This window comes from Labrus mixtus, chromosome 13 (genome assembly GCF_963584025.1).
Source record: "Labrus mixtus chromosome 13, fLabMix1.1, whole genome shotgun sequence".
In the NCBI taxonomy this organism is placed as follows: Eukaryota; Metazoa; Chordata; class Actinopteri; order Labriformes; family Labridae; genus Labrus; species Labrus mixtus.
The window spans coordinates 3,025,169-3,046,725 of record NC_083624.1 but is presented as its reverse complement, the minus strand read 5'-3'; the positions used below and the strand labels follow the sequence as shown (position 1 = coordinate 3,046,725).

General features: G+C 41.2%; 2 protein-coding genes across 6 annotated transcripts in view; one reads left to right on the top strand and one right to left on the bottom strand.

Moving 5' to 3' along the window:
- Window positions 1–3,868, top strand: part of ppp2r3b (protein phosphatase 2, regulatory subunit B'', beta) — a 22,429-nt gene extending 18,561 nt beyond the window's left edge. For both annotated transcript variants that reach the window (XM_061053164.1, XM_061053167.1), the window contains exon 13: window positions 1,876–3,868. In XM_061053164.1, coding sequence (XP_060909147.1) covers window positions 1,876–2,014 — 139 coding nt within the window. In that variant the 3' untranslated portion in view covers window positions 2,015–3,868. The remainder of the gene's footprint in view (window positions 1–1,875) is intronic.
- On the bottom strand, window positions 3,424–21,557 carry si:ch211-269e2.1 (cohesin subunit SA-2). Of its 4 annotated transcripts, XM_061053163.1 has the most exons (32): window positions 21,425–21,557; window positions 20,910–21,023; window positions 20,752–20,836; window positions 19,930–20,088; window positions 19,719–19,815; window positions 19,526–19,602; window positions 19,368–19,439; window positions 17,688–17,892; window positions 17,450–17,601; window positions 17,278–17,351; window positions 17,072–17,195; window positions 16,892–16,990; window positions 16,381–16,460; window positions 15,662–15,769; window positions 15,446–15,566; window positions 15,221–15,338; window positions 14,666–14,769; window positions 13,875–13,967; window positions 13,669–13,755; window positions 12,659–12,859; window positions 12,088–12,164; window positions 11,919–12,006; window positions 11,719–11,799; window positions 10,540–10,632; window positions 10,282–10,456; window positions 8,049–8,185; window positions 6,738–6,839; window positions 6,494–6,645; window positions 6,276–6,404; window positions 6,003–6,193; window positions 5,840–5,915; window positions 3,424–5,741 (listed from the first exon to the last, which is right to left on the bottom strand). In XM_061053163.1, the coding sequence occupies exons 2-32, from the start codon at window positions 20,960–20,962 to the stop codon at window positions 5,603–5,605; spliced, it is 3,549 nt and encodes a 1,182-aa protein (XP_060909146.1). In that variant the 5' UTR covers window positions 20,963–21,023; window positions 21,425–21,557; the 3' UTR covers window positions 3,424–5,602. The 4 variants fall into 4 exon arrangements, with proteins under 4 accessions (XP_060909146.1, XP_060909144.1, XP_060909143.1 ...); XM_061053161.1 differs by having other exon boundaries at window positions 19,526–19,815; window positions 20,747–20,836; window positions 21,425–21,556; XM_061053160.1 differs by having other exon boundaries at window positions 19,526–19,815; window positions 21,434–21,556.

The following is a 21,557-nucleotide window of genomic DNA, read 5'->3' as shown; positions in this document are numbered from 1 at the left end:
ATTATAAAATTAGCATTTATGAAATAAATAATAAACTTAAATTGATTAAACCTAGTAATATCGACTCCTATCGGAGATCAAGTTAGCCGATACCGATAGTCACTTGATTTGCTAATAACAGCCGATATTATCATCCTGCTGATTAATCTGTCTGTGAAGACTTTAAATCAAACAAAATGTGAGGGCATTTATAAAGAAGAAATGGCAGATCCATGATTGGCCATTTCTTATATAGAGGAATAAAAATCAATAATAGGCCATTTGATCACTTAATGTTTATTCCCACTCTATGCAGTTAGAAGGAGTGTGTTTCTTGAGTGTTATTATTTCTGAGATAAGGAATGATATAATAAAATTACATTCAGGACTAGTGCTAGCAAATCAGCGGTTGTGTGCCAGTTTAGCTTGTTTAAAACAGCAGATACATTTTAATACAAAGGGGTCCTGACTGTTGTTGTGACTGATTGATGTCATTACAAACAAATGATCCACAATATGAGTTCTGTAAAGCTACTCTATTATTGTCATCAAATGTGGAAACATATTTTAGTTGCACATGTTTCTACTTGTCGCGGCAGAAACTGGATAAACTGGAGAACATTTTTATGACAGTCTGTCGTAGACTAAGGCATTATGATGTCAAAGTTCATGTATGTAGATTATAATGCCTTTGCAGTTTTTGATGTAATTTTGTAAAATCAGCTAAACACAAGGTGATCTTTCTAAGTATAGGATGTTAACAGCAGACTGACAGAGCTGAATGTCTCCTTGCTAAAGCCGGCGTTGTGTCCGGCAGCAGAGCCCCTCTGAGAGAGAGTCAGTGATAGATGAGGCTGTTGACAGGAATGTTGTATGGCGGTTTTAGGAACACCACCGACTTCTAAAGACAGACTGCTAACCAGAACAGGTAAGACACTCAGGGTACCAGCAGGGACTAAGTGTTCTCCTCCTCCTCTTTCAGAAAGTCTAGTCCTAAACCCCCTCCCGGTTTCTGCCCCCAACCCTCCAGTTGAATCAACCTGTTGACAGCAGATTGTAGTTCTGTCAGGCAGCATGGTGTGTGTATGTGGCACGTCTTAGAGCTAGGAGTCTGTTTTTGGACCTGACAGCTTTTGGTTTTATCCTCCCTCTTACGAAAAGTCTTTCCTGCACCATTTTCGTCCAGCCTTTATGTACTACTCCTTTGTCCTTTCCAGTCACAATGATTAGTTGAAAATGTCCTGTCTGTTTGGGAACAACTCTTGTTTGCTGTTCTGCTTTTGTACGGTAAATATGAAGCTAAAAGCAGCCAGCTAGCTCCGTTTAGCATCAAGACTCGACATGGGGGAACTAGTGACTTGGCTTTGCATATCAGCAGCTCTAAAGCTCATCATTAAATATGTTTCAACCCTAACCCTAACTATTTAAACTGTCTCAGACACCACATAAATAACAGATCCAGGCTTTGCTAGAGTAAAGGTTTGGACTATTTCATGGTTGGATTTGGTTACTTTTTGGATTCATGCTGTTAGGATTGGGTCACTAGGCATCCAGAAGGGACTCGTGTTTACAGATTATACAAACAAGAAGAATAACATGTATCTCAGTGAGGTTTAGGGGTAACTTTGGATAGACTAAAAGTAATCCCGTTTTCAGTCTTTGTGCGAGGTTATTCAGCTTCTGGTGGTAGTTTCAAATTTACCGTTCAAATAGAAAGGTTTAGTTATCTTCTTACTCTTTGCAGAACAGCAAAATACTCATAACAGACATGGTTGTGCTGTTGCATAATCACCAGAGTACGTAGTTCTCCTCACTGTGTTTCACTGACCATATTATGAACTAAAGCAAACTCTCCCTCTGAGTGCTATATAACTTTTTCTCCATGTTTCTGTTTAGGTATGAAAATCCTCTGAGCCCTTTAGGGCAGCACATCTCCACTGACCTGGGTCTGACAAAGAGACACTTCTTTGAGATCCCAAGTCCACACTGCAACCTCGACCTGGATGAATATGAATATGAAGACGACTATGAATGACCCGACATCCTGAAGGGTTTTTTTTGGGTTTTTTTTTTCACACATCTGCTGAGACACACAAAGTTATTGGACGAATCTCCTCAAGCTAGAAAGATTTGCAGGTTCAGGCCGGTTCCCATCCTGCATACCAGGACACACTTCATTAAACTGGAAGTGACCACAGTGCCAGACCACTCTGTTGGAGCTCTGTTGGGTCAGATGTGCCGGAGGAATCTGATACCGTATTACACATTTGGGAAACGGGAGATGTGACGCGGTTTGAGCACAATACGGTATCACACCACAAGATTTAATTAGAGTTATTCCGATACCAGTACCAGGATTAACTGCCAATGAGTCTGCCATTATTACACAGATGTCATAACCAATTGGACCCCCAATAATGAACTGGTTTCAGGTAAATTATCATGCGACAACCAACAACAGTGGGGGGCTGGCAGAGAATATAAAGTTTAAGCTAGAAAAATGTCAGAAATCATGGTTTTACACCAATTTGTCACTCTGCATCTGATGATATCCACTCATGGGTATCAGATCGATATCAGTTTGACATGAATGATATCGGAACATCTCTATTCTACCTGATCCCTTTTTTTTTATAAAGTCCCAATACCAACTTTATGACACGAGCAGCTCATTCAGACCTTTGCTTGATCGCCATGGCAACACATTGAGGGTTGTGGTTTGCATGTAACGCTTTGTACAGATGATGTGTTGTCGAGTGTTTTTTTTTCATCAGCGCTGTTGTCACACTCACACGGGCTAAATCGCATTCTTTGCACACCGGAGCTCGCTGGATGTTTTGCACATAAAACACGTAGATTGGATTCAGGATCTTGAACTAATTCTCATCTGATGTCATTGGCTAATACATTCCAGTGATAACGGAAAACTGTAAAAAAAAAAAAAAAAAAAATGTATTCATAGATGTTTTGCTGAAATGAGGAGTTTCTGTAAATGCCAAACAAGCCATCTTAAAGCCTGCTGTACACACGAGCACACAGTTCACACTGACACGCTGGGTATATTGTACAGGTCTGTATTCATTATGATGTCCACTTTCTGTCTGTGTGAGGTGGGGTTCTAAATTATTAGACATGGATTTATAAATAAGTGTAAATATTTATTCGGTGCTTGCTGTGTTGTATATGGTTTTGGCAAGTGTTTTTAGAAATATTGTTTTTCTATGTTATGAAGTCATTTGAATGTACTTTCACAAAACAAAAGGAACCAATTTACAAACGCTGTGCTTTTCTTTAAATTCATAATAAAGCCTTGGTTAATTAAAGAGTACAGAGAGAAACCTGTGATTTCTAACTAACACTTGTGCAGTGTAATTTCTCCCTGAAGATGTCCGACAGCTGAATACCAAAGGAAACAAATGGTACTAAAATAGAACAATAGTTCAGTTTGAGGGATGAACTCATTTCTTTATTTCATTGACAATAATACATTAAGAGTCAGTTTTGGCAAACTTTGGCAAAAAAAAAAAAGTCCTGTAAGGTGCAATGATAAAGTGGCAGACAGCATATCACACATCGCATATTAAAGCATGTGAGTCTAATCTGGAAGTTAGTGTGAAAGATGCATCACTTTGTGCTAGTGTTGTACTCGAAATCCGTCTTGGTCTCGTCTCAGAATCAGAAGAATTTTTAATCTGTCTTGTCTCGGGTTTAGACTAGTTGGACTCCGGAATTTAAATCAAGACGACCACTGATCGGTTATTTCTTTACATCATCACTATGATTAGTTCGTTTAGTGTGGTGTTTTATTACAACACTACTTTGTGCACACAGATAAATGTTTACACACACAGATACACTTTGTCAGTAAATGAGAACATAAAGTCTGCAAGTAAAATACAGTTAACCGTAGTCTGAAATTAAAGCTTTTGTTTTGTTTTCTTATCTCTGAATGTTTCAAAAAAAAAAAAGAGATTTGAGATTTTTTCCAACTTCCTCCGCACCGAATGTCGCCCGAAACACGTTTGTTTCTACACGGTTTTTAAAGAAATCTTTAAATCTGATAACAGGTCTGTTGATCCCTTTTTATTAATAAATAATCTAAATATGTTTTCTTAATAAATATAACCTCAACCAGAATAGAAAGTGCATTCGCTTAGAATTACCTTACGCTGTGTATAAATACATTGTTGGTGAGCTGGTCGCTATTTATGGCAGCAGGATCTTAAATTTAGGGTAGAAGATTCGATAATAAACGTGGGAACTATGAGGTCACTATGAGGTCACACCGAGCAACAATGACCACGTTGTTAACCTTGTGATATAGCGGCGGTCACTGATGTCTTTTGAATACATCATGGGCGACAAATAAAGTGTAAAGCACTGATATTTAAAGTGAACGGTATATCAGACATTAGCCAAACACATAACAGAAGGAACATAATTACTTTGATTAAGTTGAAAGAGAAAGATATAGAAATAAAGTGCAACCCTTTTCTGAACCATTCATTCATTGCGCTTCATTGGCAGATCATCAATACGTCTGTGGAGTGTGAAGACAGTCAGATTTATGGACCTAGAAATATAATATACAAAATACTGACTCAGTCTTTTTTTTCTGAAGAATGTTCCATATTTTTGTGCCTCCATTGAAGAAAACATCAGAGAGAAGGAGAGATGGGAATGAGATGTGGAAAAGGGGCCACAGGTCGGACATGAACCCGGGCCGCCTGCCGGTCACTGAGACATCATACTTACAGACTGACTGTCTACTGGTCAACAGAGCGTAAAGCATTAAAAAGAGATTTAACAGGCTTTGTCACACGATGCCGTCCCTGTTTGAGTAAACTTTGAGGGTCAGGTAAAGCTAAACTTCATGCAGAGGGAAATCATAATTTCAGCTTCATCCAGTCGTGTTCTGGATCAGATTTTGGAGTTAGACAGATTTGGACGGAATTCAAAGTAGATTGTAAAACAGTCTTTAAAAAAATGGGCTTGGCGTATACTGAATGGATTCAACTGGATCAACAACACCATAGAGATTAGGATCAGACATTTTCTGACATTCAAAGGTCCAAAAGTTACAATTTAAATGTAACATTATTTTGACATAAATTGCATCTAAATTGGCACTGCACTACCTTGGTTCCTTTAGCAATACGGCGATAATCATCAGTGATTATCGTCTCTAGACTATCTCTCCTCCCACGTTACATAACATGTACAGGATGTGATCCCCTTCTCGTCAGAGTCCTTGGATGTTACTTGAGGACACTCCAGATCGCCCGGTCACGCCCTACAGCTCATCTTTAAAGAAACTATGCTGGCGTGTAATCACTGATAGTTTGATCTAAACGTGTCTCTGAGCTGCCTAAGGGCTGGAGAGATAGTCTCTTCTCTTCACTCAGAGAACCAAGGTTACAAAGTAACCCTACCATTTATGCTTTTAACAAAAATTATAGGAAATAAAGACAATTAGACATCCTCATATAAAATATAAAGTGCTGCCTTTTTAACACCTGTATCAACAGAATGAATAAACGGACATTGGGATGTCTCTCTCACAGTTCATTGTGTCACCTTAGGTCCAAACAGAAGCACCGATTCCCTCCAAAGCTCCGCCTTCTCACAGTTCCACTTCCACAGTGTCGTTCTCCACCTCGTTGCTGGTGCCGCCGTCTGATCCTCCCATGTTTAACCTTTTTGCTGGCGGTTCCACGGGGACAGAGAAGGGGTCCGCCGCATCTGTCGTTTTTTCCTGACGGCTGAGAAGTTGCATGACGTTCAAGAAATTAATTAAATGAGCAACTTGTAAAATAAAACAAGACTACTAGAGGAATAAGAAGCTGATTGTCCGTCTCACCTTGGACTGAAGTTTGATCTTTGTACTTTACTGACTTTGGAGTGGGTGGGGGTGAACAGGCCTGGGGATTTGCTGCCTAAAATAAAAAGATACACATAAAGGTGCTGCTGATGTTTGGTGACAACAAAGACACAAGGATTCTGTGCTTGATTTTGTGTTGTACCTTCTAGTTTTTGTTTGTAAAAAGGAGAACGATTGGGCATGTGAGGCCTCCTGTCAGAGCTAACGTTGGACACAGCGTCCTCCCCTTCTCCCGCAGCCAATAGGGAAGCTCGATAGTGGATAAGAGGCTGCCAGCGCTCCTCCCTGAGGTCAGTGACGTGCTCTGCGGTGTGCTTCTGCAGGTAGGAGAACCTGCACAGACAAGAACAGTCTCAAAAGGCAAAGTTCAAAAAGACTTTCAAACCCTGTTTGTAACTGTGTGTGCAGCACTTACACTGACTTCTTGTCTGGTTTGAGCAGCTTGCTGGAGAATTCGCTGAGGATGGTCAGGTAGTAGAGGTAAAGGGGCGTAGGCGTTTCTGGAGTCTGACTAAACTCTTGGAACACAAACTCAATCCCGTTCCTGCACATTTTGCAACACACAAACCTTAGGCTCAAAAATCCGGCAGCGATATTCGAAAAAAGTGAGAAAAACAAGAGCCAACGACCGACCTGTGGATCACGACGACGCACTCGCGGAACTTGACAAGGTCGCCGAAAGTGAGGGCAAAGCGCCTGGCGAGCTCTTTGATGCTGGTGAAGGTCTGGACTCCTGGGTGAGCCCTGCCGCCGCTCTCCTGCTCTCGCTTCAGGCGAACGAAGAGCTGGGAGAAGTGGAGGAAGAAAAAAAAAACATGTCAGAGTGCTGCGGCAGCCTGGGTGGAGCTGAAGTTTATTTTTGAAGGATGAAGTGTACCTGCTGCAAACAGAGCACCAGAGTGCGAGCGCTCTCTATCTTATCCGTCTGCCGGGTCCGGTACATCGTCTCCTTGATGATGTCTCCAAAGTCATTGTAGTACTGGGGACAGAAAAAGGAGCAACTGAGGTTATACAATCCAAACGGTTTTACCTACTAACCATGAAGGAAAACTATAAATAAAGCCTTATGGTCGTGTGCTTAGACATAGACATAGATTTACTTTTTATTGATCCCAAACTGGGAAATTGTGGTGTTACATCAGCAGATAACAGATCAAATAAAACAATGTAAGAATAAGTATAAGGTAAGAATATAAAATAAGAGGAAGAAGAAATATATACATCAATGATTCCACCAAACAGTCGAGTCACAGTTAACAAAGACTCTGATAATAGACGTAGGGAAGACTTTGGAGGTAACAAGTGTTTTTTTGTTTTTAATCAAATTTTCATCTATAGACTTGTTGGATTCTAGTGAATCATTTTTGAGAAGCCTTTTTCAGACAGAAGAGCTTCCACAAACACGCGGAGAGAATAGGTTCAGAATATTCACACAATTTAATCCCCGAGTCCACGTGGATGGTTTTGACAACGAACACTACCCAAAGGCGTGCCTGATCATTTTGAAGTGCGAGAATGCCGTGGTGGACGGACGATTAAGTTTCCACCCACCTTGCGTCTGTTTGTTTGTTTAATATGACGCTATCACCAGCAGGCGTTTATCTGAGTTTAAGATAAAGACTAGACATAGACTGCGCAGCGCTGTAAATACAAACAACACAACATTTGTCTGTTTTTCAAATAACCCTAATTTGGCAGAATCCGTTTGTGTTCGTTTATTAAGCCTTTTATTGTTAAAACTTTTGTGCTGTGGATTATACAGTGAGTTGTGAAGTTCCTGTGCAGCATTAAAATGTAGCTGGCTGCCCTTTTGTGGCACAGTTTTTCCAACTTCTTCAAGGAGTTCTTGGTCCTCCAGACAGCTCAGTGTGATATTTATGTATTTACTGCCCCTATTGTGTTTCCTGGTGTCCAATGTCCTTCTAAATGTTTCTTTCATTTGTTTGGGTGATCGTTTTGGGGGCACTGCTGGTTGTAAAACAAATTTCCCGACGGGGGCAAATACAAATATCTCTCTGGCCTGTATTTGGGATCACTTTTAATGGCCCCCAACCTTATTTAAGACCAGCTTTCACTTGACTGACAGCTTTTATTTCAGGAGATATGGTTTTCATCATACAGACATCAGATGTATCAATCATCATATCTCACTGTAAGAAACTTTTTTCCCCAAGATGTCGACGTTTACCTTCATGTAGTACGTATACACCTCAGCCGCCATGCTCATCTCCAGCACTCCATGCATGATCAGTTTGCAGAAGGCCGCGAGCAGATTTCTTCGCCTGTGCAGGTCCTCCAGCTTCTCCGCCTCAGAGTTCTCACTGACTGGAGGGATCCAGATGGAGTCGAGGCGTGCGGTTGGACGCGAAGTGGATCGAGAACGAGATGAGAAGAAAGTAAGAAGGGTGATTAATCACGAGGAATCATACAGCAGAGAGCGGAGAACAAAGTGGAGAGGCAGAGAGTGTTTGAGTAGGTTTTCAGGACAATGGCTTTAGCAGGTGGAAATCAAAGATAACATAAGACTAGAGTTATAGTTGTGACACCATGTGGCTTCAATCTTTCACAAGGCTAATAAAATAGGCTCGGAGGTGAGCCAGAGTTAATGGAATTTTCTCACGGAAAGAGATTGGCCTGATTTTATGATTTAACTCTGTGCCCCTGCCCTCCGAGTGATCTCTGATCCAGCAGCTAATAGAAAACACTGTCTATATATATAACAAAACCATAACCAGGCAAATCCAATAAAACAATCGCTTTTTATTACATGTTCAAAAACCAATAATCCCCTATTGCATTTGGTTGAACATTTAAGAGATTCCCACCAGGACCGCTAGTGCGTGCTCTGAACTAGCCCATATTTGGATGCAATATGTCTCAGAAAGTAGAAGCTGTTGTAAAGATGATCAAATGTTTAGGATACAGTCAGCCATGAATGAAATCAAATGTTTACCTGCAGGACTTCAAACAGAGAACTCAGTTTATTCCCAACATCTTGTTTTTCTTACTCTTTTTTTTTTTTTTTTTTAGAACATATTGCCACCAACAATTTATAAGCTTCATCACTTTTTTTTATACGCCATGTCAAACATGTTAGTGGAGCGTGTTCCAGCCTGGGGTTTTTTATTAACTGGGGTTCCTTTGTAATTGAAGGTCCATTGTGAGGTCACGGTGGGAATCAGACCTGGTTTGCAGTCAGCAGGCAGATCAGCGATGAGCTAATAAGCCTAATGTGTGACCGTGCCTATAATACCACAGCAAGCTGAACGCTGAATCAATGCTTCACTCAGAGCAGACCTGAGAAACATAGTGAGAGCGCCATCTGCTGGGTAACAGTGCAATGTGTTTAATCTCAAATACACCATAACAAGGACGCTGTGTGTAAATGATAGTTCTCAAAGGTTTAAGATACAAAACATACGGTACGGTTACTGAGCTCAGTTTGTGCAACGGAGGAAAATAACATACTTTTATTCAACTAATGTAATTATAATTCTGAGGTTCTTAACTCACATTTTTAAATGTTGTTTTACATTCAAACTACACTCCATTTCAGAGGTCAACGTGCTTTTAAATGTTTATTCTGGGGCTTTTTGTGTCTTTACTTTAGAGATAGGACAGTGGATAGAGTCAGAAGAGAGAGCGAGAGAGAGAGAGAGAGTAGGGAATGACATGTGGGAAAGGAGCCACTGTCGGATTCGAACCTGGGTTGCCCCCTTGGAGGAGGACACATGGGGCGCGTGCACCAACCACCGTAAATGTATTTTCATATCCGCTGGGAGCCACAGTTTCAACTTAATTTTTTACACTCAAGGTTTTAAAATAAATAAAAAAATGTTTTTGTTACAACTTAAACCCAGGATCTCCAAACCGTTTGGCCTTCTGGGTCGGTCTGGTTAATGGTAGTCTGAAGGTAGGGCCCCTTTATCATATCTTACATTTCTATGAGTCATTAACATTTACAGAAAATTTAAATAATCAAAGAGGAAGAATTTAACGATGTGTATAACTAGAAAATTATAAGAAAATGATTGTAAAAATGTGTAGAACAGAGATGTTTACTCTTACCTCTTACTCTATTCTCCCTCTTAGAGAGTCACTGAGTCACTAACTTTACAGTGAGCAGCTGAAAAAGTAGAAGTGTGCTCACAGTTTGATACCTTCACAGTTTGTCCTGAAGTAGGAATTGAATGCAGCAGGTTCTGATTTTGGTGTCTTTTTTTTTTTTTTTGTTCGTTTGTTCAATTATTTGACTAGTTTTTATTAAACTCAGGGAAGGATGAAGCCTGCCTGGCACCATGAAAAACAAAATGTATCTTTGCATCCCAGTCGGACCAGATGTCATAATAAATAACACAAAAAGTGACATGAAGCAGACGACAGCTGCACCTAGTTTAAAGTTATTGAGGATGTGATCTCACCACTGCTCCGGCTGTCACACTCCGATCCAACAAAGGCGTGCTGGCATATAAAGGTCAACAGCGCCCTCTGCAGTTTGGGACTGGTAGTGTAGAGCAGGGGGCCGAAGGAGGTGGGACTCCACACCTGAAGCTGGTAGGAGTGAGCCGTCAGAACGTCACACACACCCAGAAAAGCCTTACGCAGAAAGAAAACGTGACGTTAGAGAGGGAAGAAGAAAGAGATGGTGATGCTGTCATCTGTTAAACAATAAGTGTTACCTGCTGTCGCACACTGGGCTCAGAGTGAGACAGGCAGTGATGACTCCTCTCACAGAAAAGTCGCAGCTGCAATCTCTGGGCCACGGCTTTATCCTGAATCACAGAAACAAACAGACGAACAGCAGATCAGCGTTCGGCACACCAAATAAACACATAAATGATTAATTAAAAAATGATGCAGCAAATTGACTGAAAACTTGTAAATTACGGGATAAGCTCTCTACAGGGGTTCAGGAGAAAAAACAATTGAGAAATTCTCAAAACGTCACCACATGCCAGCTTCTAGACTTACAGTCCTGCATTAAAACTCTGAGTTTATGTTTCCAGAACTTTGGATATAATGTCAAAACTGACCACAAATAGTTCTTAGAATCCACACTGAGCCCTTTAAATGCCTTGTTTTGCTGGACTCGATGTCTTAAAACCAAGAAATATGCCTTTATCAACAAATCAGTGAGACTCCTTTCACTGATGAAATGTTCTCTCAACAGACTGATATTTTAGCTCTACCTGTGTCCATGCTCAAGCTCTTGATATGCAGACACTCCAATGTTACTGGTTTTCACACATAATTAAAAATAAACTCTTATTCTACTATTGTGATCAGAGCTGAAACCAATAACTGATCAATTAAAACAGTGAAATCAGTGAGAGAGAATTCGTTTTTCCTTTTTTTTTTTTGCAACACAGTAGTACAAAAAAAAACTGCTTTTTCCCCCATCGACAAAAAGAAGCCACCGCAACATTTTGTCTAGCAGTAAATATATGTATCATTGTTCAAATCCCACCGTGGTGTATTTTATCAGTTTGCATTACATTTAATAATCATGTTGCCAGATTTTTCTCCCATTTTCACATGTTATAACGCTTTGTCCGTCCACTGTTGCACCCTATATTTTCTGTATTATTCCCCAACACAGCTGTTCATAAAAACGTACTATTTTCCTTTCTTCAAATTCTTTATTTGTGATCATAATACTTAAAGGCAGCAGCGTAGTATTATATCTTTTCTGACAGCTTTTATATTTTTATCTTATTCTATTCAAGCTGTCAGCAGGAGCTCTGCTGTTTTTATATTTCCTTTGTTCAGTCAAATTCCTTGTGTGTGTAAATGTACTTGGCAATAAATACCGATTCTGATTCTGGTAAAAGTCTGTCAATAAAATCAGAGAAACTCACTCTGGAGCTGAGCGATTCACCACTCGTGTTGAGAGACCAGATCATTGAGTAACACAGACACTGCAGCACCTCCAGCAGCACCTTTAGAAAAACATGAAGACCAAGAGATCAAATGATGGAGACTCTTTAGAGCAAAACAGGGGGACGAATAAGTCCAAAGAACTTCATCAATTTGATGTCAAAGGTGATAAATAAATAACCTCTGGTGGTGGTCCTCTCTCGCTGCCCTCCACTGACAGGAGAGGGGACAGCAGCTCAAACAGGTTCCAACGGGAGAGGTCATGACAGCTGACAGGAAGAGAAACAACCAATAAATCACTCCAGTGGTAGAATATGAGCAGCGTTAATTTCATAGGAGGAAAATCTTACTTGTGAAAAGCTCTGAGTTTCTTCAGTGTCAGTAGAATGTCTCCAGTGTGTTCCTTATCAGCAGTGAAAGTGTCCGCCTACAACAACAGAGACACAGGCAGATAAACAGGTCCTTATCTCATAAAGGGTCTTTTTATTGTTTACATTGAGCGGTTCAATCAAAGCAGTGACGTTGTTTCAGAAAAAGTCGAGGTGTTGCAAAGATAAACACACAAGAGTAGAAAACAATACAGTCAACGGACCAGGGCGGGCTCTGGTCAATTTGCGCCTTGAGCGACATTATGGTTTTTGCGCAGTCTGTGTCACTTTAAGAGTACGCCATCGTATCAAACGAGTAGCCTTTATCCTGTTAGCTTAACCATGGAGTGCACAATCATGATGAATCAACAATAATTAAGAAGTTACTTCAGAGGCTAGCTTCCTACCCTTCCTTCTCTTAGGAAAGCGATTCAAGCACTGAATTGTGGTTTTTCCACACGCATTTGAACGCCCCACCGTCTCTCCTCTCTTCCATCTGTGAAACACATGGAATAGAGGAGAACACAGAGACACATGCTGAATGTAGCTTTACCTTCAGCGCGTCCTGCAGCAGAGCGGTCAGTCTGTCTGCCCAGCTCTGGACCACAGAGTCTCTTGCGGCGTGAGCAGCGGAGCAGCAGGACGTCTCCTCCCCGCACAGACTGAGGTACGTGCGGGCTGCAGCCTCCAGGACAGCGGGGCCTGAGTGACGGCCCAGGACAGCTCCAATCTCTGCCAGCAGGTCTGACACCGCCTGAGGAAAAAACAAGAGGAATGAAGAGATTCAAAATGTGTGGCCACATTACTACCACAACAAATACTTAAAATGACGGCAAACACAGACCGTCTGCAGGATTCAAATATAATTAATGACAACTGGGAACAGCTTGAACCCCCCATGACCCATGAACAGGAAAAATAAGTATAGATAATAGATGGATAACTTGGTTGATAACTATAAAATCCATAGGTTATCAAGAACAAAATAAAGTCTAAATAAATCTCCACAACTTTGCACAGTGCAGTTTAAAGTCTTTATATGTGATTTTTCACACTTAAATATAAATCAAGTATCTCCTCTGAAAATAACTCTGTGAGTCATGACTGTCTACAATGGGTGTAACACCCGAGTCCCACTGTCTGTGATGTTTTCAGAGTTTTCAGAGTCCTATCTTCACTTTGTTTACATCGCCCGGACGGCCGGCTGACTCCTCCCCTCGTGTATAAAAGTTGTTTAATTGAGGGACTAGAGAAAAGAAGAATAACATACTGTACTCACTGCTTAACTGTGTTTCTAGATCACGCTCATTTCAGGTAAATTTACATGCAGTGTGAAGATACGAGCATAAATAAAGATCGCTAGCATTAGCATGCTAACACAACAATGCAGCGCGAGTTGTTTTGGTTTCATGCTGGTGCTCAAGGGCGACATCTGCTGGATCAAAAAAAATCGCAAAGTAAGCCTTTAAGGCATGAAAAAGGCATCACATGTTTTGCATTTGACATTTTTTGTTGCATTCTTTCTTGTCGTGTTTGTGGGAATTCGAAGGCCGGTGTGCAGACCTGTGTGTTTCCAGCTTTAGGACACTGCGGGATGAAGAACTGAGGAATCCTCATCAGGGAGGCAACGACGTCAGGACTATCTGAGAACTGCACAAAACAACGACACGCATCACAAGACCAGATGTTATCGTGACATAATGCCCAGGATCACATCGTGCAGCATAGAGGTCTGAATTTATCTGACTGAGTCTCTGACGTGTGAACACCTTGGACAGTAAGTCAGGAAGCACCACGATGAGATGTTCAGTGAGTTTAGTGCAGTCATCAATCTGAATTTTCTTTTCCCTGGCACTCATGACCTGAAATATAAAGAACACAAACATATACCGACTTATCAGAAAATCATGTGATACCAGAAACTCCCAGAACTGTATTGAAGTATTTACTTTTCAAGGCACGCTCTACAGAGTATCTACTCCCCTTTATCTCAGAGGCACATAATACTATTTTCCACCACAATAAGTACAGTACTAGCTTTTGTTACTTTTTCAGATTCCTCACTTTAAAAAGCTAAATGCAGCTGTAGCGTCATGATTGGCAGCTCTGTTGACAACTGTGGCTCCTGCAGCAATCTTTACCTGACAGTCAGAGCAGAGGGGGGAATGACGAGAGGAAACACCCCAACACATCTCTACAATACCCAGATGGTTTTCATTTCAACAATTTCTTGAAGATCGGAGATGTCAAATTAGCCAATAGTTCACAAACAGTACTAAAGAAGAATGCACATTTGGGAAAATCTTATTTTGTACTAAATAAATAATCCCAAGATCCCCCAGGTCTATTTTATGAACATGAAAATTAGGGGCCCGTCCCCTAGACTAGCAGCCTTTAGAAGCAGCTTGAGGTTAAGGACACATCGGACATGTGGCTGCAGGAGCTGGGGATCCACAGACCTTTGATAACCTTTAAGATCTGTTTTATCTCGTTAGTGGTACTTTTACTTATGTTAAGGTGATTTAGCTACAAAAATAAATGAGATGGATCCCCCTCTGACCTTCTTGGCTCCACTCCTTCCTGCCAGCACTGGTCCCTCCGCGGCCTGACGCACCGACGCAACCAAGATCTCCACAAGCACAGCTTTTTCTTCATGAGTGAAACCTACGCCCACATACAGAGACACAACAATAACAACTTGATGAAATCAACGATCGACAGAAAGATACTCTGATTTAAGAATGTAGAAATGAAAGTACGCTCTTCATCGCTGAAAACATTGCAGTTGAAGTTTCTGTGAGGAACTTTCATTTTGTTCTGATTTTGGCAACACCCTAGGCCTAGTATCAGTACATACATGTCGTACATGTGATGCGTTCCCAAAAGAAAAACCTCTTCCTTCATCTTTTTAACTGGCTAACATATTGCTCACTGTGATCATTCGCAGGGGAAAAGAAAGCAAAGGCTCGTCATGCTTCACTAATCATTCTGATTCTGATGACATTATTTACTGACAGTGGAAGGAGTCAATGTTCTAGCTGATGGTTTGATTTTCTTTGAGGCTGTTCACAGTGTAGATTCACAGTTCACTTTAAAGTCACACATTAACAGTTACCCTGACGGTGTGAGGGAGGGTCCTGCAGCAGTAAAGATGTGAGAGCAGGCCAGTCCTTCAGCAGAGCTCCTCCACAGTCCCACAGACTGTCCACCAGGTACACCACATGCTTGTGCAGCTGGAAGTGGACATAGGCACGCATACGACGCATACACGTTAGTCCACAATGTCGTGGAAAACAACATGCTCAACCCAACTGCATTGAATCCCTCTGTGAATTTTCACCTGAGACTCCTTGAAGAACTGCAGCAGGGCCTTCAGCGTGGAGAACATGTCTTGTTTTTGTGCCTCATCGTCATTTATTTCATCCTGAGTTTCAGATGCAGGTGCTGCCGTGTTGAGAAGCCTGTCAGAGACAAACAAATAAATACAGTCAAACTCTCCCCTTTTTTATCTAGTTTGGTTTAAAAAAAAAAAAAAAAGTGATGGAGGTCAATGCACCTTGAGTAGAGCAGCTCCCCTGCAGTCACAGCTAGAGGGCGCTGTGACGCGTAAACAAACTGGAGCAGCTGTTTGTAGTCCTCCGGGCTGAGAACGTCGTCAGAGGTTCTGAGGAGTCGAAGTGGATTGAGGTAAAGAAAAGCAGCAGAAAAAAAAAAAGATTGAATAATTGGAGGATGATGTGAAAATGCTTTGATTGGTTGACGGTGCTTTCATCTTTCATGCACCTTTCATGCTTTTAACATTGATCTGTTTATTGTTGTTATTTAGTCATTTCATAACACTGCACTCTAACTTTTTAATAGCTTTTTAAAATAATTGTAATTGCTTCCTTATAATGTTTTTTTAAGGTTTATTTTGGGGTTTTAGTGCCTTATTTGAGAGATGGGACAGGAAAGGTCCGCTTCGAGGACTGTAGCATTTGTAAATGGTTTGGCGCACTAACCACTCGGCTACCTGCGCCCCATAATGTGTTCTTTTTGTCCGTTCTCATGTTTTTCATGTCTTGTGTGAATCACTTTAAATTGCCCTGTTGCCCTGAAATGTGCTCTATAAATAAAGCTGTCTCGCCTTCATACTAACCACCGTCTCCTGCCCAGTGATTAAAGGTAAAAGCCTTTCTAGCCAGCTTGGGCACACTTGAAGAAAAGTTATTAATGTGTACTCTTACAAAAGTTTCATATACACATGTTTAAATAAACTGCAAACAGGCAACTCACTTAGAGATGATCAGCAGTAGTTTCATGGTCTGCACTGCCACTTCGTTGTCCTTATCCAGGGTCATGGAGATCATCCGGTCCTGGAACAACACAGGGAACATCAGGCAGGAACACACACACACTCTAAAAACTTTCATTCAGCTGTGAAATTGTTGTTTGGTTCCGTTTTTCTGCACTCATCCACCTTATCTCCATCTTAAAACCCTTTAGAACAGCCTAACCCACATTGACATATCCTCAAATAATTAGATGTAATATTTTTCATTTTTTCTGTGACAGGAGCTGCATACTACAGCTGGAAACAATGTTATCAGAGTGGTGGAAGTGAACCAAATCAGAGGTGTTGAAAACCACACAAATGAACAATCAGCTGAAACTTAAAACTTAACTTAAAAAAAAAAAAACTTAAAGCTCTGTAAAGGCCATCTCTTTCACGGCAGTGTTACAAAAGCATATATCTCTTTAAGGAACTAAACAGTCCACTGATGTATCTGGGAGTTGAGTTGTTTACCTTGAAGCGGCTGGTGAACAGGTCAAGTTTAGGGTGCAGGACTGGATCTCCATACAAACCCTGAAGACCTAACACACACTTGAGACGCACATCTGGCACCTGATCAAAGAAAAGCATGTTAGTGCAAAGACGGGGTGTAAAAACAGTTTTTTTTTTCATTGCATCAGATGACGTGTTTACCTTGTCGTGCAGCATCCAGCCCATGTATTTGAGGTAGCTATCATTGAGAAACGAAGAGCTGTAGAGCTTCATCCACAGACCCAACTCTTCCAGACAGATCGAACGGATTTCAGGAAGCACGTCTCTGCTCAGGTACACAAAAACAATTCAGCTGAAATACACGCTGAAAGCTCTGCTGACACTAGAAGAGTCAGGGAAACACTTACCGATGTCTTTTCAGAAAAACTCCTTTGAAAATGATGTCCATCATGCTCTCGATCTCCGTCCTTTTCTCCTGCAGCTGGGAGAGCAAAAGGAAACACACAAAGAAGCCAAACAATTAGTTCTACTCATCACCGGGATAATAATCTTTTATTTTCTGCTGGACACTGGTCTCACCTCTGTGATCTTCTTCTGTATTCTCTCCTGTTGCAGCGTGCTCTTCTGTCTCAGCGTCTTTGTTTTCTGCACCTGAAACAGCTTCTGACTGTTCTCGATGCCGACGCTCAGGCTCAGAGCGACGCCCGCCAGAGAGCTCAGCAACTTCACCGCTTATCACAGAACAAAAACAAATACTACAGTATTAGTTTACTGAACGGGTTTATGCACCTGTTTGTGTCTGCTTTTAATTCCTCACCTGCCAGTGTGCAGGTGTGCCTGAACGCGCGTACGAACGAGTCGGAGAGCTCGGTGAGCAATGAGATGATGGCGTTCATCAGGTAACAGTCAAATATGACGCTGTGCTGACACTGAGCCACAAGCACCGATATGAAGTCACAGAACTCGGAGTGGAACCAGCGTCCATACGGCCCTGCCTGTGTCAGAGGATACTCCACGCTATCCTGCAGCAGAGAGAAGAAAGAAGGATAAAAAAACAGAGTACACCAACTTTAAAGGAAAGCAACAACCTAAAGGGTGAAGCAGCAAGTCGCTCTCCAGCCCAATTATTTGTTGGGGGTTCGGTGCCTTGCTCAAGGGATCATCTGCAGTACTCGGGATGTGCCCTGGCACCTCTCCAGCTACCAGACCAAATTCCATATTATGATCGGCACCTGGACTCGTACTGGTGACCCTCAGGTTCTCTACAGACTGGGCTACTGCTGCATCTAGTGTAGGTACCACACGGCTACATTTCTTAAGCAGTGTTTATAAGAAAGTGTCCTGGGTCACATTGAATAAACAACTACTTCACAAATATCCTCTGCAAGTGTCTCCATTCTGTGTCTACTGCTCCGAATAAAGTACAAAACACAATGACAAACCACAAAAATAGACTAAATGGATTCTTAAAGGACGGTGTCTGATAATCATTTAGGCTCCCGGTTAAGAACACAAACAGGTTTTGGTCCTTGCAAACAGAAATAACGTACTACGTTTGCATATGAGGTGAGAAAAAAAATCAAGAGTGGTAACTCAAGAAGCATGTGCCGACATTTTCTAATCGCAGGTGAGCACTGCTGTACCTGAGGTGAAGTACACTTTTAATGACATCGCCCCGAAAGCATGTGAATGCCAGCTGTAGACAGCGCTTTAAACAGGGTGTTCCTGTAAAACAGGATGCGTGCTCACTGAAACAAACCTGGATATATAAAGGTAGGGAAGCATCAGAGCTTCATTTTCCTCTTCAGTTTACGTTCTTTGTCTTTCACTGTGAGTCTGAATTCAAAGCATTAAATAGATGTACTTTGTGTCATTATATTGAATTTATTTATTTAATAGGGACAATGCAATTTAACATAATTTAAATACAAAGCATGAAACTGATGTGCTGCATAAAGAGTATATAGCTATTGCTAATTTCCAACTTGTGTCCCCAGTTGGGCCTTTGTGTAAACAAACAGATTAAAATGTACAACATTTTCAATCATTCAATTATAGATCACATCCTGAAGTTGTCAAAACTCCGTTGAAGAAGAACAGCTTTAACCCCGATGACGACCACAACAACATGTTTGTCGGCTCATTAAAGTAGCTGGGGTTTGACCTCTTTAGACATTTTTTTTGTATGTGTGCGGGTTTAGATGTGCAGGAAGAATTATACTCTGCTTCTGCAAATACTCAATAGAAGCATAAATCTAGTATTGTTTGTATGTACACTACTTTAGTTCCCACAATGCAATGCGTTTGCTCCACACAGTTTCAAATTATTTTAAATCAACAGTGTCCCTATGTCTAAGATTCCTTATGAGGGGATTGTCAGGTAAATAGTGTCCAAATAAAAACTATTATATTGACTTGTATTATATATATTGTTTGGTTAATTACTGTTCATCATAGGTGAAAAATCTGATTTAATAATGATCCATAAGGCACTGACTGTATCCATGGGCCAGGTGACGGTGAGGATCCAGGGAAAGGCCAGAAACTTCTTATACTGCAGACCAGAGACCTGAACACACACAGTCGCACAGATTCAGTTTCGAGGGTTGAAACTGACGCAACAATGAAGGAAAAGGAAGAAAACTCAGGCCGCACCTCATCCAGCTCCTCCACCATCTTACTCATGACGTCACTGTCCTCTTTGTTCTGACACATCTCGGCTGTGACCAGACCTGAGAGAGACACGGGGGGAGGTAAAGTAGACCCAGTATGTGCAGGTTTTTCATTCATGTTTGTGTGTGTGTTTGACCGCCTTGATTGTGCGTTTGTGCTCGTGGCGTCTACTTGCCTTTACAGCCACAGCATTGGATGAAGAAGCTGATGAGATCGAGGAGAGGTGAGTGTCTGTCGGTCACATAAGCCTCGATCCAATCATCAATCACGACCTGCTCAGACATTACAGAGAACAGATTGAGCTCCTGCTGATGACACTAATCATTTCTTATATCTGAAACTGGACACATTACCCTTCCAAAACCAGAACACATATCACATTGTACCTGCATGGCGCCCCTGCCCATGGTGACCACCTCAAACAGGGTGACGGCCTCCACATGTTTCTGTTTCCTGCCTCTTGTTTTGCTGACACTGCCGCGGCTGGCTCTGGCATTTTTGCTCTTAACATTCTCTGAGGCCGTGTGCGCTTTTCTCCTTCGCTTCTGTGAGGTTTTTGATAATGTGACACAGACACAAATTCATGTACAAATAAGTCCAAACAATGTGTGCTGCATCCTAAACGGGCAAAATTACAATTACAATTATTGCATTAAAGTCCAAATACGATTTAGACATCTTCACTCCTCTTATAACAATTAGTGTAACAGCTTTTAACAAATGATTTAAGCAGAAGACTTTTGCTTTATCAATGAGGAAAATTGTGGCATACTTTTACATTTGGAAAAAAAAATACAACCGCAATAAATTAGGCTCAACAAGTCGGCATATCTTTTGGTTTCAGGAGTTGCAGCAGAGTTGGCAGAGTTGATCTTATTACACAGAAAAGTGGCAGACAAAATGTAAAACTGTAATAAACTTCTGTTTTAGATTTTTTTTTTTCCCTACATTTGATTTGAATAATTGTATAATGATATAACTGATAGTAATCCCAGTCATTTCCACCTCTTCTTTACAAACTTTATCGTAGCATATTCTCTTACAAAAAGGTCAATTGTGATTATTAAGCATGCAACATCACCAAGGAAGCATCCTATTTATGTGCATTACTGTACGCATACTTTCTACTACTTCTACTTCTACTCGACCAATTCTGGAGGTAACCCAGCATGCACGCGTATCAGTGTACCAGTATAAAAACACCTTACACTCCTTCGTCTGTTCTCATTTCCAGAGTCCTCCCCTGAATGATTGACGGCTCCAGAGGAGTTTGCCCCACCCCGAGAGTTCTTCCTGGAAAGTGAAATAAATGATTCAGTAAGATAACGTTTGATTGTGAATTAAATGAGAACATAAAGATGCTTACTTTTGCTCTGAGGACCTGGATGCAGCTGCTGCAGCTGTGGGCTCAGGTATCATCTCCTTCCTGGTGTCTTTACACACACACACACACACACAACACTCAGGTGTGTGTCTGCATCTGGAGAGATATTCAGACAACCATAATTATGATTACTTAGGACAATTTTAATCCCATAGAGAAAAGAGGTTACCATATTCATAAATGTATGGCTAATAATGACCCTGGGGCAATATCCACTTTTGCAGAAAAACATAGTTCCAGTCATTTAATGTAGGACAGGGAGGAATTTAAAGGGTTGCTTAAGGACAGAGAGAGAGAGAGAGAGGGGGGGGGGGGGGGGGGGGAGATGCTTCTAGCCCCATGATGCTTGAAAAGGTTAAATGTAACATTCTGCATGCAAAGATTTAAAAAAAACATCCGACATTTCCTTATAAAGTCCAGTGTTGTTGTGTTCAATGTAACAAAGATTACACCTGACTGACAGACAGCTCGGCCGCTGCAAAACTTTTCAAACTCACCGTCTTCACCTGTTAATTATCCTCCTTCTGTATCCATTGATGTGTCTTCTTTAAACCTAAATGTTGTCACATTCATAAAAATCAAACATTGACCCGAGTATCCTCCTTCTTTTCCCACAGCTCTCATAGTCAA